Genomic DNA, 16,253 nt, shown 5'->3' on the forward strand with positions numbered 1-16,253 from the left:
CTTGATATAACTGTTTTGCTTCAATGACGTTTAAGACCAAGAAAGAAAAGGAGTACTAGTGGCACTTTAGAGACTAACCAATGTATTTGAGCATAAGCTTTCGTGAGCTACCCCTCACTTCACCGGATGCTGTAGCTCACGAAAGCTTATGCTCAAATAAATTGGTTAGTCTCTAAGGTGCCACAAGTACTCCTTTTCTTTCTGCGAATACAGACTAACACGGCTGCTACTCTGAAACCTGTTTAAGACCAAGTCTCTTTAAAAAAGAAGAAAGATCTTTTGATTTCTGAGGGATGAACCCAGTAGCTCCTTTGTTTCAGGTAAGCATCCATAAATGTGGTTGAGTATCCAAAAATTCCAGAGTTCTTGAGTCTGCAAAAGAGGAATATGAATCTCAGGAAACATCTCTCTCACTAGGTAGCCATACTTTGTGCTGCTTATTAAGGTAGAACAGAACAGCCTTTTTTCATGGTAGTAAGGCATGTCTAGCATTTGTCCCATCTGGAACAAAGACATGCAGACATTCGAGATAATAATATTGGAAGAACAAGTTAAATCATATCTTTCTAGTTTTTAAAAATCTTTTAGTTGAGGGTCATTTTGAATTAGAGATGGGTTTGAGTTGTACTGTTTGGTGTTTTGGTAGTTAGGACCCATGGGCGAAATCCTGACCCCACTGAAGTCATTGGAAGTTTTGCCATTGGCTTTACTCAGGACAAGAGTTTACCCAAAGGAGTTTGGTTCAGCTAGTGTAGAAAATAGGGGCCAGTTGTAAAATTCAAAATCTAAACTTTCTTAATATTTAAGGTGACATTCAGATCAAAGGGTCTGATTCTGCTAATGTTGGGCTTCATTCTGCCACCCATAATCATGATGGGTGGTACTTTACTCCACAATTACTCTGTGTGAGTAAGGGTGGCATTTTCAGTTCCATTGAGAATAGGGGCCAGTTGAAGGGTTTGGAAATGGATCTGATCTTCCCCATTGTTCTAGGGTTTTTTGGACATGACTGGTTTGTTCAGGCCCATCTCTGGTTTGAGCTTTTTTTGTCACTTATTTTTATTTTAACCCAATCATTTGCTTAGCTCTGGTTATTATCCCAATTAACATGAGCAATAAATCTGACCCAGAAAGGCAGCAGTGTTTCCTGATTTCCTTTGCAGTACTGCCAATATAATTTGTTTGAATTTTCTTGTTTTGTCATTATCAAAGTCTAGGCATCCTTGTACAGGAAGCCAATCTGTCACTGCAGAAAACAAGCTAAAAGCTCCTACAACTGATTTCACACTTTGTACATGATAAACATTTTCTAAAACAAATAAAGCCCTTCACTTTTTTAAAAAAAATAAATAAAACAAACTCTTCACTTTCATTCATTAACAGTTCAAATTGTCTAGGTAAATTTTGTCACCACTCTGATTTGCAAGCTGTTGTTGAGTGCCTTTATCTTGCTTTTTTGTTTCACGCTTCCAGAGCATCCGTTTCTGTCTGATTATTTCTACCTCCATATCTATTCAGACTTGTAAAGCAATTATGAAAGGACTTTGACTGCTGTATCTAATATAAGGTTGGATAGGCTCAAATGGAGACTACCCATTGCCTAGCTGGCACATTATTATTTGGGGCCAGATCTTTAAAGGAATATAGTCCTCTAACTCACATTGAAATCAACACGAGTTAGGTGCCTAAATATTTTTTAAATCTTGATGCTTAAGACATGAAAGATCCGGTGCTTCTCGTCAGTGCTGTGGGGTTTGCATTTAGCAATAAGTCATGAGTGAACTAGTTTGTACAATCTGAATCTCTGGCCAAAACTCAAACCAAACTTCAACTAAACTTTATTACTTTTTTAAAAGTTCATGGACTGTTTTGTCCATGAGAAATTATGCTTCTTTCCTATGTTGATTAATTAGTGGATGTGTTGTCTGCCCTCGGTATGTGAAGAAATATTTATTGGAATGAAGTGCAAAACTCATGTCTTTGACTTAGTGTACCTATAGCTGTTTCCTTATACACAGGGGCTCACAACACACTCACTAATTAATCAACATAGGTAAGCAGCAACAGTAACAACATAATCTATAAACTAATAAAACTGTTTCTCCCAATGGGCTAAGGAGGACTAGGAGAGAGATTGTAATTCTTTTACAGTTTTAAAATACTTGGCACATGCTTAGCTACTTGAGCGATGGAGGTCATATGAGTTCCTCGATGTCTTAGATCTAGAAATTGAGCCAGACTTAATTACCAAACCAGCCCAGACACACTGGGCTCCAGGAGGTTTCTTGATTAGCTTGTGCTTATTGCAGTCCCTCACATAAACTAGAGCAGACCACAGTGATTATTTGCATGAACTATTCAGCATTCCCAAGCCTGGCCTTGGCTTGGGCCTCTGCAGTCTTGCACACCCAGGCCAAGAATTTCAAACACAGGAACCTAATGTTAGGCTCCCAAATCCTTACTTAGGCTCTTAGAGGAGTGATCTGACTTTTTAAAAGGCTGAGTGCTATTGATTTCTGTAAGACCTGCTGAATGCTCAGATCACTTTATTTAGGAGTCTATATAAGAATTTAAGGATCAGATATTCCAAAGCTCTCAATTAAGCAAATAAAAGAAGTAGCCAGATTTTCAAAAAATGCTTATTGGCTCCCTCTTAGAACAATGGGAGTTGCTGGGTCCTGAGGACGTTTATTTCCTGAGGACAGATGTACAAATGTTAGTCTCTTATTTTTGAAAACCTTTGCCATGGTCCCTGGCACAAGAAAATCTATGCCTATTGTTTCTTGTATGAAAGCGATTTGCACATGAACATGCTAATAGGTGCAAAGTTAGAGGTTTGTGAAATGTGCCCTCTACTGCATAATGTCTTTATTTCACACTTTTCTAAAACAAATACAGAAACAAACAATAGGTTGGAGTAAATATTTAATTCCCTGGGTATGTTTTTTCATCTTAATCAGGTGTATATGTTTTTATAGCACCTCCCACAATTGGTCCACATCTTTATTGGAGTCTTGGGTGCTGCTACAATACAATAAATAATATTACCAGGGCCTGATCGTTGTTCCCCTTCTGTCTTTTATTTATTTACTTACTTATTTCTGCTAAAATTGCAAGTTGAAAACTACGAGTCAAAATGCCCTTGAATATATGAATGTAGCAGCAGGCTGTTGAGGTGCCAGCTGTAAATTATGTCATTATGAAAGGAGGAATAACTTGTCCTTTATATATAGACCTGTTCAGTGCAGTTCAGAACAGTTTTACATACTCAGAATATTGGATCCGGTATGGTATGAGGAATTGCTCTGGTGATCTACAGTCTTCAGACATATATGCATAGACAACCACAGCCAGCAGCTGGGGGAATTTGCTATATTTCTTAACTAGTACTGTAGATGGTACCTGTACCTTTTTACCCTTGAAAACGTCTGCTGGAACAATGCCTGCCATAAATTATTCACTCCATGGTATTGCCTCTTAATATTTGAATCCTACACAGACAGATATTTAGAACTGTGAAATCGTATCTTCTTAGGCCCAAATCATCTCCTCTGTGCAAAGCTCTAAGTAAAGGGACTTTTGTGCAAGGGAGCTCTGTGTGGGACAGACCCCTTGCCTCCCGATAAACTTTGGACTGAAGGTTATGTCTACACTGAAGCTCGAAGGAAATCCCAGCATGGGTAGATGTACCCGCGCTAGCTCTGACCAATTAGATGTCACAGTGGTGGGAGCAGCAGAAGGGGCTAGCTGCCCTACCACGTGGCTAGGGTATTGGTCTTTTGGCACCTTGCCCCTCCATCTGCTTGCTCTGCGGTGGTTATGCTTCTAGTTTTAGCACTCTTATTAGAATAGAGCTAGTGCGGGTACGTGTCCTTGAGCTGGAATCTTACACCTTCAAGTTCTAGTGTAGACATACCCTAAGATTCATGATAGATCAAAACACAACAAAAATCAAGCAAAACAGCCCCACAAGGGTATATTTCTGTGTCCTTAGGCTGACTAGATTCATCTAGTTCATTTTCCCCCTGCCCCATATTGATGAGAGCAAGTAGCAGCAAGACTAAGTACTTGGTAATCAGGTTAGAAGCAGTATTGATATAAAATGAATGCTATCATAACCCAGGATTCAATCCTGCAAGATGCAGGTGCCTACTGTAGCATAATGCCACTATATGTATTTATCAGGAAGTGCAGAGGCAACGGGAAGCTGGTTAGAGAGATCTGGAGCTGTAAAGGGCTAGATTCTGATGTCAGTCTGCACAGCCTTGTTGAAGGCAGTTCATCCTGGTCTACGTTTGAGAGCTGCACTGTTGTAACTATTTTGGCTAGGGTATGAATTTTAACTTCTATAGTTTATGCTAGTGCAAGCCTGGGTGTGGACACAGTTTTACTCGTATAAAAGTACTTTATGCCAGTATAGCTTATTCTCCTTCCTGCATAGAAATATTTATATTGGAGTAGCACATCTTTATATTAATATAATTAAGTCCACACTAGGGAGGCTGTTCTGCTTTAAATATATGGGTGGAGTTGAAGTGACACAACTTTCTAAGGTAGACCAGGCCTGAAGCTAAGCTGATTTTTACCAGGATCTGACCCACAGAAGTTAGGGATCAGAGTAGCAGCCGTGTTAGTCTGTATTCGCAAAAAGAAAAGGAGGACTTGTGGCACCTTAGAGACTAACAAATTTATTTGAGCATAAGCTTTCGTGAGCTACAGCTCACTTCATCGGATACAATGTTACGGACTTTCTGAGCGAGACCCAGGCTTTATCCATTCCATTGCAGATGTAATAGTCAAATTAATGCATTTCACTGAAACTAAGACTCTCTTCTTCTCTGAGAATATTATGCCTGCTCCAAGATTTGGAGCACCCTCCTCTTCCATGGACTGCCCTGGGAAATGAAGGACCTCAGCACTATGTAAGAGGTGCTCACTTCCTTGCCTGATCCTGCATTTTACGACTCGTGTTTTTCTTCCAGTGATTAGTTTTCATCTTCCACAAACATTATCACCAGACCCCATGCTGAAAAGTCCACGTAGTAAAGTTAGCTAAATTTCATGTAATATTGCCCTTTAGCAACCTAACAGTGCTCTTTGATTCAATACCCAGTTCTGTCTCACTGGCAGAAGACAGATTTCATGTCTTTTTTCTCAAGGGGAAGTAATTCAAATGAGCTATCTTTGAATTTGGCTGGCATGTTGAAATATGGATAATTTAGTGCAAATATGTATTTTTATTGTAAGTTATATAGCTCTTTTCTGGAACCAGAATTTTTAGCTATTCAATCAGTTTATCTAAATATGCTGCCTAAATATATTATCTTCTAACATGTTAATAATCATGTCTAACAGCTATGCAAGGAACATTTTTTTCCTCTGGAGTCTTTCTTTTTCTGTTTTTTCTTTTTGTGTGGACAACTTGGATTTCAAACAGTCTAGTTTTTTCCCCTTCGTGTGACATAAAGCCTGAAATCATCTTCATGTTGCATGTACTATACTAGTTCATGCAATCTAATTATGGCTCAGAGTATGTCAGTTGCTTGTAACAGTCATGTATTGTTCATAGCTAATTGAATTTGGATTTAATATTTAATGCACTGTTTGAAGTAGTGATAAATAAATGCTTGACATAAGGATTCCACATTATTTCTGAGCTATCCTTTTACTAACCCCAAAATTAAGGTAGAATGTCTGTTATGCATGGCCAGAGAGGGTTAAACATCCTGCAGAATAAATAACCTTCAGAAGACGTGTGGGGAGATAATGTTTGTGTTTCTGCGTATTTATATAAGTACGAGTAGGGTCGACAATGTAATCCACTGTCCCTTTCTATGCTGATTATTCAGAGATCAAAAGAACATCCTAGTATTTAAATGAATTGTAAACATGGGATATCTCTGTATTCATCTCTCTTCGAAATATACTGTGAATGGTGGAGGAACAAGCAAATTGCCTTATGTTAATTCTATACCTAAGTACCAATGATGATCCTCCTTCAAAATCATCCTAATTACCTTTTGTTCTCGGAGGAACTCCCAACTTGTCAAAGAGGACATGAAATTGTATAAATGATCCTTGGGCCCTGATTCTGTCATCTGCTTAAGGCTGCATACCGGGGAAGCTTAGGCCATAAGGACTGAGAGCCCACTCCTAAACTGGAACACCCTGCAATGACATTGGACTATAACCTATGAACTATTTCTGAAAGAACTCTTTGCAACTACAATGCTCACCATCTCTGCTATGAATTTGAACCTCATTGAATTAACGTCTGTATGTATAATGATCTCTTAACCATGCTGTCTCTTTTGTTTTTTAATATATTTTAGTTTAGTTAATAAGAATTGGCTGTATGCGTGTATTTGGATAAGATGTATTTGGGAGGTAATGTGTCCGATCCTTTGGGATTGGTAGAACCTTTCCTTTTATATGATGAAATAAAGTTTTCAGAAATCATCATATTTGACTTAGGTACCTGGATGGAGGCATGAGGTTGGGTCACTTTAAGGGAACTATGTTGTTTGGACTGCTGAGTAACTGGTGAGGTAATAAAGAAACTGTTTTATGCTGGCTTGGTAAATCTAAGTATTGGAATATCCACCAGCTTTGGGGGGGGATTGTCTGCCCCATTCTTTGCAGTTCACCCTAATTGAGTGACCACAGCTGGCCCCCACTGGGACACAGTGTCTTATACCTTTCCTTTGTGTGAATCTTGAACTGATGAAAGTTATCATGCAGACAGCTCTTAGGACCAGAATCCTATGTTTACTCACAAACAGGTGTGGTTTAGGCATCAGACATTCAAGCTTCTCCACTCTGTCTTGTCACTATATTTTAACCTACTTCCTAAGGAGCCAGCTCTTTGAATGGGAGGGTCATTCATGCAGTCCCTCTCCCAGCTCATTCATTGGCCTCTGTGATGAGTGCCACCAAACTTGTCAGTTTGGGTAAGGTGCGAGGGGGTGGGGAGAGAGTGTCCATACACCTGTCCATACACCTGTCCATCAGGAAGTGAACTGAGACTATCAACTCATTTCATATAGTTACGGAAAGCTATTAGATTTGTCATGCTGAACGAGTGACTTGGAAATGAAAGCTTATATATTCATTACCACATAAATGAGCCTCTATCTTCCTTTACTATGGTTTAACTGTTCACTTTACTCATATACATGGTGCCAGCACTTGGGCCTGTAATTTTAAGATGGTCAGTTGAATTTGAAATGAAAAAAGTCAATTATCTTCATTAAATATGGGTAAAGAGTGTGCATGTAACCTGTAAAATAAGGGTTCTTACTTTATGAATCCAGAAAAATTACCACTTCTTAAATGAAGGGCCTGATTTTCAATAACGCATATGTACAATTCCACCAACACTAGAGGGGGACAGAGAGCTATTCTGTAAGTGTTGGTTACACACACCAAACTGTGTGTGCAATTGCCATGATTGTTCATGCAAATCAAGTATTTCCACATGCTAATTAGAGGTGCAATAAGCTTAGACTTGCACACACATTTTTTAATTGAGCCTGAAATAGTTGTTAACAGCTCAGAAGTCAATGGAGTGTCGGGTCTCCCAGAGTATCTACAGGTGCAGTATCACTGCATTTTTTTGGAGAGAGAAAATGAAAAACTGTCAGAAGAGCAGAGGTTAAAATAATGGGCTTTCTATGAATGAGTCAGTTTTATCCTCTGTATATACAAAATACATATTTTATAAACTCCATAATTTTGCATATGTTGTTCATTTTTTACTGTAGATAAACTCCTCAATGAATACTGTAGGTCTTAATGTTATGTGATATCAGCAGGATACTGTGCTTTCATTTCACAACCACTGGCATGCTGGTCTCATCTATTTGGGAAGCACCTAAAGTCAATGGTTACTGTGGTTTGTTTTCAGATCTCAACACTAGCATGGATTTGTCATAGTTGCCTGGTCCATGTCCATGTTATTGCTAAGAGAAATAGAGTGAAGTTTCCTTACAGTGAGAGATTACCAGTGGTTTGGTTATAACTTATCACCTCAGACAGAGCAGCAGGCTTAGGTTCTTGAGGAGGCAACTCCCTCCTCCAGTTAAACTACCATCCTAGCAATCAAAGCTGACTCACAGAGAAAGGAGGGAATGAGGATATTTCTGTTTTTGATTTTTCTCATGGAGCAGCAATGCTGGAAAGAATAATAATGGGAATGCAAGTTAGAGCTAATGACATGTTTGTCATATCATGCTAATAGTCTGTGAAGCTATTTTTGCCATTATATATTAATTGTCATCTTAAGCATTTAAATGTCCTCATGATACTTCTGCATGCCTTAATCTATTCTAATACTATAATTATTGCTGTTTGTCTGAATTGTGGCAGTACTGTAAGCATCGATTTGGGACTGTGGTCTTATTGTGTTAGATGCTGTATAAATACACAAGAAGTCGTGGCTCCTTCTCCAAAGAGCTTGTGTTCTTCAAAGCATGGTGGGAGATCAGGCTGTGCTTTGTCTGTGGTTGTAGCAGATAACTCCCCTTCCCTGCAAAATGTAATGTGCACAGCTGAGGAACTGTGCATTAATGCGTGTCTCTGTGGTTCGGTGCCTCCCTGAGCAGTGCGATATATGCATAACCTCTGGATCAAGGTCAGCAAGAACACAGTGCCCATACCTATTAGACCTGCATCACTCAGTTGCAGGTACAAGCAACATTATGTTGCCTGTGCTCTTCAGTATCTACTACTACTAGTAAGAATAACAGCAGCTTTCTGAATGGTTTACCTTGTGGTTAATTTCTATTTCCCTAGTAGCCATCTACAGTCTATTAGAAAAAAAATTGCACCCAGTTGTACCAAGTAGATAGGTGCTACTTGATTGCATTCCAACTCCTTATAGCAATTTACTTTTGGGTGGACATTTCTGAGAGACATGTCAAAAAGTGGGCTCTGGTTTGATGCCTGCAGCCTTATGAACACAAATTCTGTGCATCCATTTGCCACAAAATTTGCAGCACTTTTGAGATGCTGTGCATATAAATGCAGGTGTTTAGAATCTCAGATTTGTTCTGAAGAATTAAAAATTTAGAACTAAGGTGATACTAATCTTCCTGTCTGACCTTTGTTAAACAACCTGGCTGGGACATGTTCTTCAGCTGAATCCACTTGACGCACATATTGGATGTACCTGTTTTGACACATGGGCATTGTGACAACAAGCCATGTCTAGAGATCATGAGGTTTTTTTCTTGGATGGACTGACAGGGAATATCACTTGATCCATTGACAATAATCTTTCTCTGAAACAGTCTCGGAGCTCAAATGTTGTTGAAGTCATGTCAATCCCAGGATATTCGAAAGACGATGTGGGTGAGGTAATACCGTTTATTGGACCAACTTCTGTTAGTGAGAGAGACAAGCTTTCGAGCTACACAAAGGTCTTCTTTAGGTCTGGGAAACACTCTGCGTACATTTCCCAGACCTGAAGAAGAGATCTGTGTGTGTTCGAAAATTTGTCTCTCCTACCAACAGAAGTTGATCCAATAAAAGATATTACCTCACCCACCCTGTCTCTCAGTGCTCAAATGAAAGATATCAGAATACCACACCCAGCTTCTGAACCCCTCTCTGACATGCATCATAAAAATAAAGGGAATTCTGTATACAGGGCTATAAAATCCCTCCTGGCCAGAGGCAAAACCCTTTCACCTATAAAGGGTTAAGAAGCTAAGATAACCTCGCTGGCACCTGACCAAAATGACCAATGAGGAGACAAGATACTTTCAAATCGGGGGGGGGGGGAACAAAGGGTCTGTCTGTGTGATGCTTTTGCCGGGAACAGATCAGGAATGCAGCCTTGCAACTGTTAGTTAGTAAGTAATCTAGCTAGAAATGCATTAGATTTCCTTTTGTTTAATGGCTGGTAAAATAAGATGTGCTGAATGGAATGTATATTCCTGTTTTCGTGTCTTTTTGTAACTTAAGGTTTTGCCTAGAGGGATTCTCTGTGTTTTGAATCTGATTACCCTGTAAGGTATTTACCATCCTGATTTTACAGAGGTGATTCTTTTACCTTTTCTTTAATTAAAATTCTTCTTTTAAGAACCTGATTGATTTTTCATTGTTGTTAAGATCCAAGGGTTTGGGTCTGTGTTCACCTGTACAAATTAGTAAGGATTTTTATCAAACCTTCCCCAGGAAAGGGGGTTTAGGGCTTGGGGGGATATTTTGGGGGAAGACATCTCCAAGTGGGCTCTTTCCCTGTTCTTTGTTTAACACGCTTGGTGGTGGCAGCATAGGGTTCAAGGACAATCTAATCGCCTTTTATGATGAGATTACTGGTTCTGTGGATGAAGGGAAAGCAGTGGATGTATTGTTTCTTGACTTCAGCAAAGCTTTTGACACGGTCTCCCATAGTATTCTTGTCAGCAAGTTAAGGAAGTATGGGCTGGATGAATGCACTATAAGGTGGGTAGAAAGCTGGCTAAATTGTCGGGCTCAACGGGTAGTGATCAATGGCTCCATGTCTAGTTGGCAGCCGGTATCAAGTGGAGTGCCCCAAGGGTCGGTCCTGGGGCCGGTTTTATTCAATATCTTCATAAATGATCTGGAGGATGGTGTGGATTGCATTCTCAGCAAATTTGCGGATGATACTAAACTGGGAGGAGTGGTAGATACACTGGAGGGGAGGGATAGGATACAGAAGGACCTAGACCAATTGGAAGATTGGGCCAAAAGGAATCTGATGAGGTTCAATAAGGATAAGTGCAGGGTCCTGCACTTAGGACGGAAGAACCCAATGCACAGCTACAGACTAGGGACCGAATGGCTAGGCAGCAGTTCTGCAGAAAAGGACCTAGGGGTGACAGTGGACGAGAAGCTGGATATGAGTCAGCAGTGTGCCCTTGTTGCCAAGAAGGCCAATGGCATTTTGGGATGTATAAGTAGGGGCATAGCGAGCAGATCGAGGGACGTGATCGTTCCCCTCTATTCGACATTGGTGAGGCCTCATCTGGAGTACTGTGTCCAGTTTTGGGCCCCACACTTCAAGAAGGATGTGGATAAATTGGAGAGAGTTCAGCGAAGGGCAACGAAAATGATTAGGGGACTGGAACACATGACTTATGAGGAGAGGCTGAGGGAGCTGGGATTGTTTAGCCTGCAGAAGAGAAGAATGAGGGGGGATTTGATAGCTGCTTTCAACTACCTGAAAGGGGGTTCCAAAGAGGATGGCTCTAGACTGTTCTCAATGGTAGCAGATGACAGAACGAGGAGTAATGGTCTCAAGTTGCAGTGGGGGAGGTTTAGATTGGATATTAGGAAAAACTTTTTCACTAAGAGGGTGGTGAAACACTGGAATGCGTTACCTAGGGAGGTGGTAGAATCTCCTTCCTTAGAGGTTTTTAAGGTCAGGCTTGACAAAGCCCTGGCTGGGATGATTTAACTGGGAATTGGTCCTGCTTCAAGCAGGGGGTTGGACTAGATGACCTTCTGGGGTCCCTTCCAACCCTGATATTCTATGATTCTATGACAAGGCAAAGTTTGTACCTTGGGAAAGTTTTTAACCTAAGCTGGTAAGAATAAGCTTAGGGGGTCTTTCATGCAGGTCCCCACATCTGTACCTTAGAGTTCAGAGTGGGGAATGAACCTTGACACATGCATGAATAATAATTTCAGTTTGCTTGGATGAAATTTCAAAAGAAAAATATCATTTTTTCTGCTCTTCTTTCCCCTACCCCACCAAAATCTTTTAGCTGGGTTGTTCTTCAGTTTGTGAAAGCAGTTTCTCTTCATACTGTACTTCTGACCTTGTAGATTGCTGTATTAATTTATAGAAAAAAAGCTTTCCTAAAGATCCAAAAATGATAGCCCCAAATTCCCCAAGTCAGCACTTGTTTTAATTACATCCTAAAATATCTTATCAAATGTACAGGTATGATCTGATTGCTATAAACCCATGTGGATGGTCCTCATTAAGCAATAGATCTTTCAAGCTGTCCTTGATTATTACTTCCAATACCTTCTCCACTGCTCAAGTCAAGGTCTTAGACGTCTGGTGTTAACCTTTTAAAATTAACATCTCTTCAGCCCTGTAGTAACTCGCCGTGTAGCTGAAACGATTTTAAGAATATCTGCTAAGGGTTCCCTTATCTCTTCTGTTGTTCCCATCAAAATTCTGGAAAGGATTCCGTCCGGTCAAACATCCGACAACCTAGTTTTGTAATCACTTGTTTTGCAGGGACCTGATTTCCATTAATATTTCTTCAATCTCCCCTGTGAAATACACAGGCCTTATCCTAAACCGAGGCAATGAATTTATTAAATTTTGGGGTCAATAAATTACTCTTTTCAGCTCCTGTGGGCCCCACTGTCTCCTTGACTGACCTCTAGTTCCTTATGTACTTGAAGAAAATCAGAATACCAATCTTATCCTCTTATGCAATCTTCCTTTCATTCTCCACTTTTTCTTCTTCTTCTTCATTTTTTTTTTTGCACTTTCTTACCTTCATTTTCTATCTTTTCTACTTCTCTGGTCATCCTTGATGTGTTTTATGTCATTTGTAGATATTTTTCCTACTCTCACTGCCTGTTTCCCTATTCAGCCATGCTATCTTGTTTCATGCCTTTTTTAAACGGCACTGCTGGAGGCATTCGTCACCCTTATGTGAACATAAACTTGTCCTTAAACACTTTCCTTAGCTACTGTTTCCTCCTTCGTCTGCATTGTTTTACTCTGTTTAAATAAACATACCTTATAGTTCCCATACTCTTTCAAATATTGTTTGTTTACATTCAAAGTATTTATGATCATCTCCTCCTTGGCATCACTTTAGTGCTACTTAAATACTGAAGTAGAATGGTTAAATATGCAAAAAGCCTGGTACTTTTGTCTAGCTTTGCAACAATCACATTCTGTGTTACTGAATCTAAACCAAGAATTGTCCTGTTTGCATATCAATCTCCCCCTACAGCCCTTTAGAAAAAACCCTGAAATTTGAATTAATTTTTTACTTTTCATTTAGCCTTGTCACACAGGAGCATAGTTTCTATTTATTCTCATGCATCATCAACAGATTTGTTAACTATCTCTATTCTGCATAGCAGTATGAGCTCTGCAGTGCTACCAGGAGTCAAATGTAGGAACAAATACATGTTTGTGAAACAAGTGACAGACCTGGCTCTGAACACACACACAGGGAAGATACATTGAGGAAGAAGGTGCTCTGTTTGCGTATTCCCTTTTCACAATACAACTGCAGTTCCTGTGTTCAGCTCCCTGGGTATCTCAGCTGCTGCTACTGTCCTTTCTGACTTCTCCTTTCCCCAGTAATGTCTGCCCTAACTGCTACTCAACAATATCCTCACTGTCTGCACTCCTGTTCCGAGGGGCTGTAGCACATATATTTGTATGTGCTGCCTGTTTTTATCTGCTACTTCCTGATTTCTAATTTTTAAAAAAATCATTCTAAATCCCAGCAAATGCAAATAGGTTTTTTCCTAACGTAGGAGTGATGCCTGTTTGGCCAAATATTTTAAATTCCACTTCAATCTGTCTTTCTACTCTAGTTAAATAGAAATCATGCCTCTCGTCTCAGCAGCATCAAACCCATGGTGCATTGTCATCACTTTATAGTCACTACACTCTCCAGTTGCTTTGGAGGACATCCCAGTCACATTGAATTCATGCATTGTAGCTCAAGTCTATGCCTCATTGGCCACCCCAACTATTGAAAACCTGTAAGTCCCTCACCCTCAGAAAGTCTGAGATTTTTTTTTTTAATTTGCCTTCTCAGTTTTGAGCTTCTAGGGTTTTCAGTCTCTTCTCTTCAATTATTATGCTAGAAACTTACTTTTTCAAATGAGATTCTCACATATTACAAGACTGCAGTAGCTGGGGTTTTAAGAAAAAACAGGTAATATCATGAAACTTGTGGTAAAATTGCAAGAGTTAGCAGCAGTACCTGTGGCAATGGGAACTGTGAGAACTTCTTGCATTTTCACTTCACAAATCTTTCATAGTGAAAACAATTATGAAAAGGAATTATTCCTGTCCACTGTAAAACTTCTTTCTTTCTTTCTTTCTTTCTTTCTTTCTTTCTTTCTTTCTTTCTTTCTTTCTTTCTTTCTTTCTTTCTTTCTTTCTTTCTTTCTTTCTTTCTTTCTTTCTTTCCAGAATATGTGAACAAATTAGAGAGCGAAAGAGAGAGTGTCAGGGTGGCTACAGCTATAAATATGCAAAAAGCCTGGTACAGAGAGAACTCATATAGTATCACAGATGCTTTTGGTGGAGTCACTTTGTTCATATTTCCAGGACACAAGCCTTGCTGTGTTTGAAGGTGTTTGTCCTGATTTATCTTGGCCATTATTGATTTTTCCCCCTTTTATATTAGAATCATGCTCTTCAAAACCACACTCACACTCTTCAAAACCAGGCAATTATGTCTGGTGAGACTGCTTTTCTTCCAGTAGCTCATTAATGAGAAACTTGCAGCAATCAAGAGGTGGGAGTTATTTTAGAATTTTCAGCAGATCGGGTTCCTGGTGCTCAGACTCAGAGAAGGGGATTTTTGTTTGTAAGAACCGTGCCTAGAATATGTTTTCTTTTGGCTAACCAAGGAGAGGTAGAAGAGTGGGACAGATCCTTGCAGCTGTCACCAGTGCTCCTTGTGGTGGAGATATGAACTAATTAAGTCAAGTGAGGTAAAATGGCGTGGGCAAAATCTTGGGACCCTATCAAAATCAATGGCAGTTTTTTACTTCACTGTGACTATGATTTATATAAGTACATCTTTTGTATTGGTTTCTCTCATGTATAAATACACAGAAGAGTTTGTGGCCATTGCCAAGTGAAGGATCATGGTTTGAGAGAGATTTAGGAATCTAGAATACTCTGATTCTTTTCACAGAACTTCTGCAACTCACTTGCTGCATACATGAGCTTCCAGAGGATAGTTCTTAACATAGATAGCTTGCATTATTTTAAAAATATTTGTTTAAATAAAGTTTCGGAGACTGTAGACATAAGCAGAGCCTGTTAGAAGTTCTACTCCATTCATCTTCATGGCTACCATGAAGGCTGTCATAAAAAAGTCCATCTGGGATCGAGGGACTTTAAAATAGAGAATGAATATGAGATCTGGGGGAATACTGAAAAACTGACCATAAATTGGGCTCCTCCATCTGAAGATATATATAATGAAAGAGAGAGAAAGAGGTGGATTTTCTTCTGGTCTGTGCCTACAAAGCCTAGGTCTTCCACAGTGTATATTTGGATTGCTACCAACACAGCACCCACTTGTAAATTTCTACCTTTCCTCATAATATGGGGACTAAAAAGGAATATACTTATATTGTGTTATGAACACTGCAAAATCACAACTTTCCTCTGAGGTTTGTAATTAGTGTATTATTTTTACATAGCTGTAATTCAAATGTCTTTGGGGTGCACCATATTTGTATCATGATACACCTGTTAATACACTGTATCATATAGAACTTGATCCCAGTCTCAGCTGACACCTAAATAGAAAAAAAAAGTTGTTTTTTTTTTGCTTAGATGTGGCTAGATTTATGTATACACAATTTAAATGAATTATAGGTTACTGGTTTTTTTTATTTGCAAGTGTGTATACTTATGAAAAGTGTTCTTTTATCCATATTTTCCTACTAGTTTTATAGATTTGGGTTGGTTTTCCTGAAGAGTACTCTGCTACTTAGAGCTGTTCGAAAAATGAAAAAACAAAATTTAAAAAATTGTTTTACGGGTTTCAGAACGAGTGATGTTTTTAAAATTTTGCTTTTCCATTTTCTCTCCTATTTTACTCTCTTTTCTCTGTTTTTCCACAAAAGAAGGAAAAAATAAAAAGAGGAAGATAAATCAGTGGTGGGATGGAAAAATGATGAACAAAAAATAATTTTTAAGTCTAAAAAACCATATTTTGGAAAAAGTAAAAATTTTCAATTACATGAGAAGTCCATGTATTGACAAAACTAAAATTGTTTGAAAAACATTAACCAGCTCTACAGATACTTTATTTTCTTTTCTATTTTTTGTTTATTATCATTATTGATAAAATAGTTGGACTGGAAAGATCTCAGGCTATTCTCTCATATCCATTCTGGGTGAAATCCTGCCTCCATTTCAGTCTATGGGAATTTTGGCATTGACTGGAATGAGGTCAGGTTTTCACCCAACATTCCTGAAGGTAGTAAACTGAAGAGCAAAAAGATTTAAGATCTAAATCCAACAGTGTTTAATCCCATCAAATGGA

The 16,253-nt window shown here is 39.1% G+C and overlaps 1 protein-coding gene across 3 annotated transcripts in view; it reads left to right on the forward strand.

Annotated features, from left to right (window-relative positions):
* CDH13 (cadherin 13) overlaps positions 1–16,253 on the forward strand; it is a 789,423-nt gene that overhangs the window by 375,870 nt on the left and 397,300 nt on the right. The window contains exon 6 of one of the 3 annotated variants that reach the window (XM_073308071.1): positions 5,356–5,457. The exons of the other annotated variants lie outside the window; for them this stretch is intronic. Coding sequence (XP_073164172.1) covers positions 5,356–5,442 — 87 coding nt within the window. The 3' untranslated portion in view covers positions 5,443–5,457. Of the gene's footprint in view, positions 1–5,355; positions 5,458–16,253 lie in introns of those variants that run through there. 3 annotated transcript variants of the gene reach the window in all.

The sequence above is a fragment of the Lepidochelys kempii genome, chromosome 12 (genome assembly GCF_965140265.1).
Source record: "Lepidochelys kempii isolate rLepKem1 chromosome 12, rLepKem1.hap2, whole genome shotgun sequence".
In the NCBI taxonomy this organism is placed as follows: Eukaryota; Metazoa; Chordata; order Testudines; family Cheloniidae; genus Lepidochelys; species Lepidochelys kempii.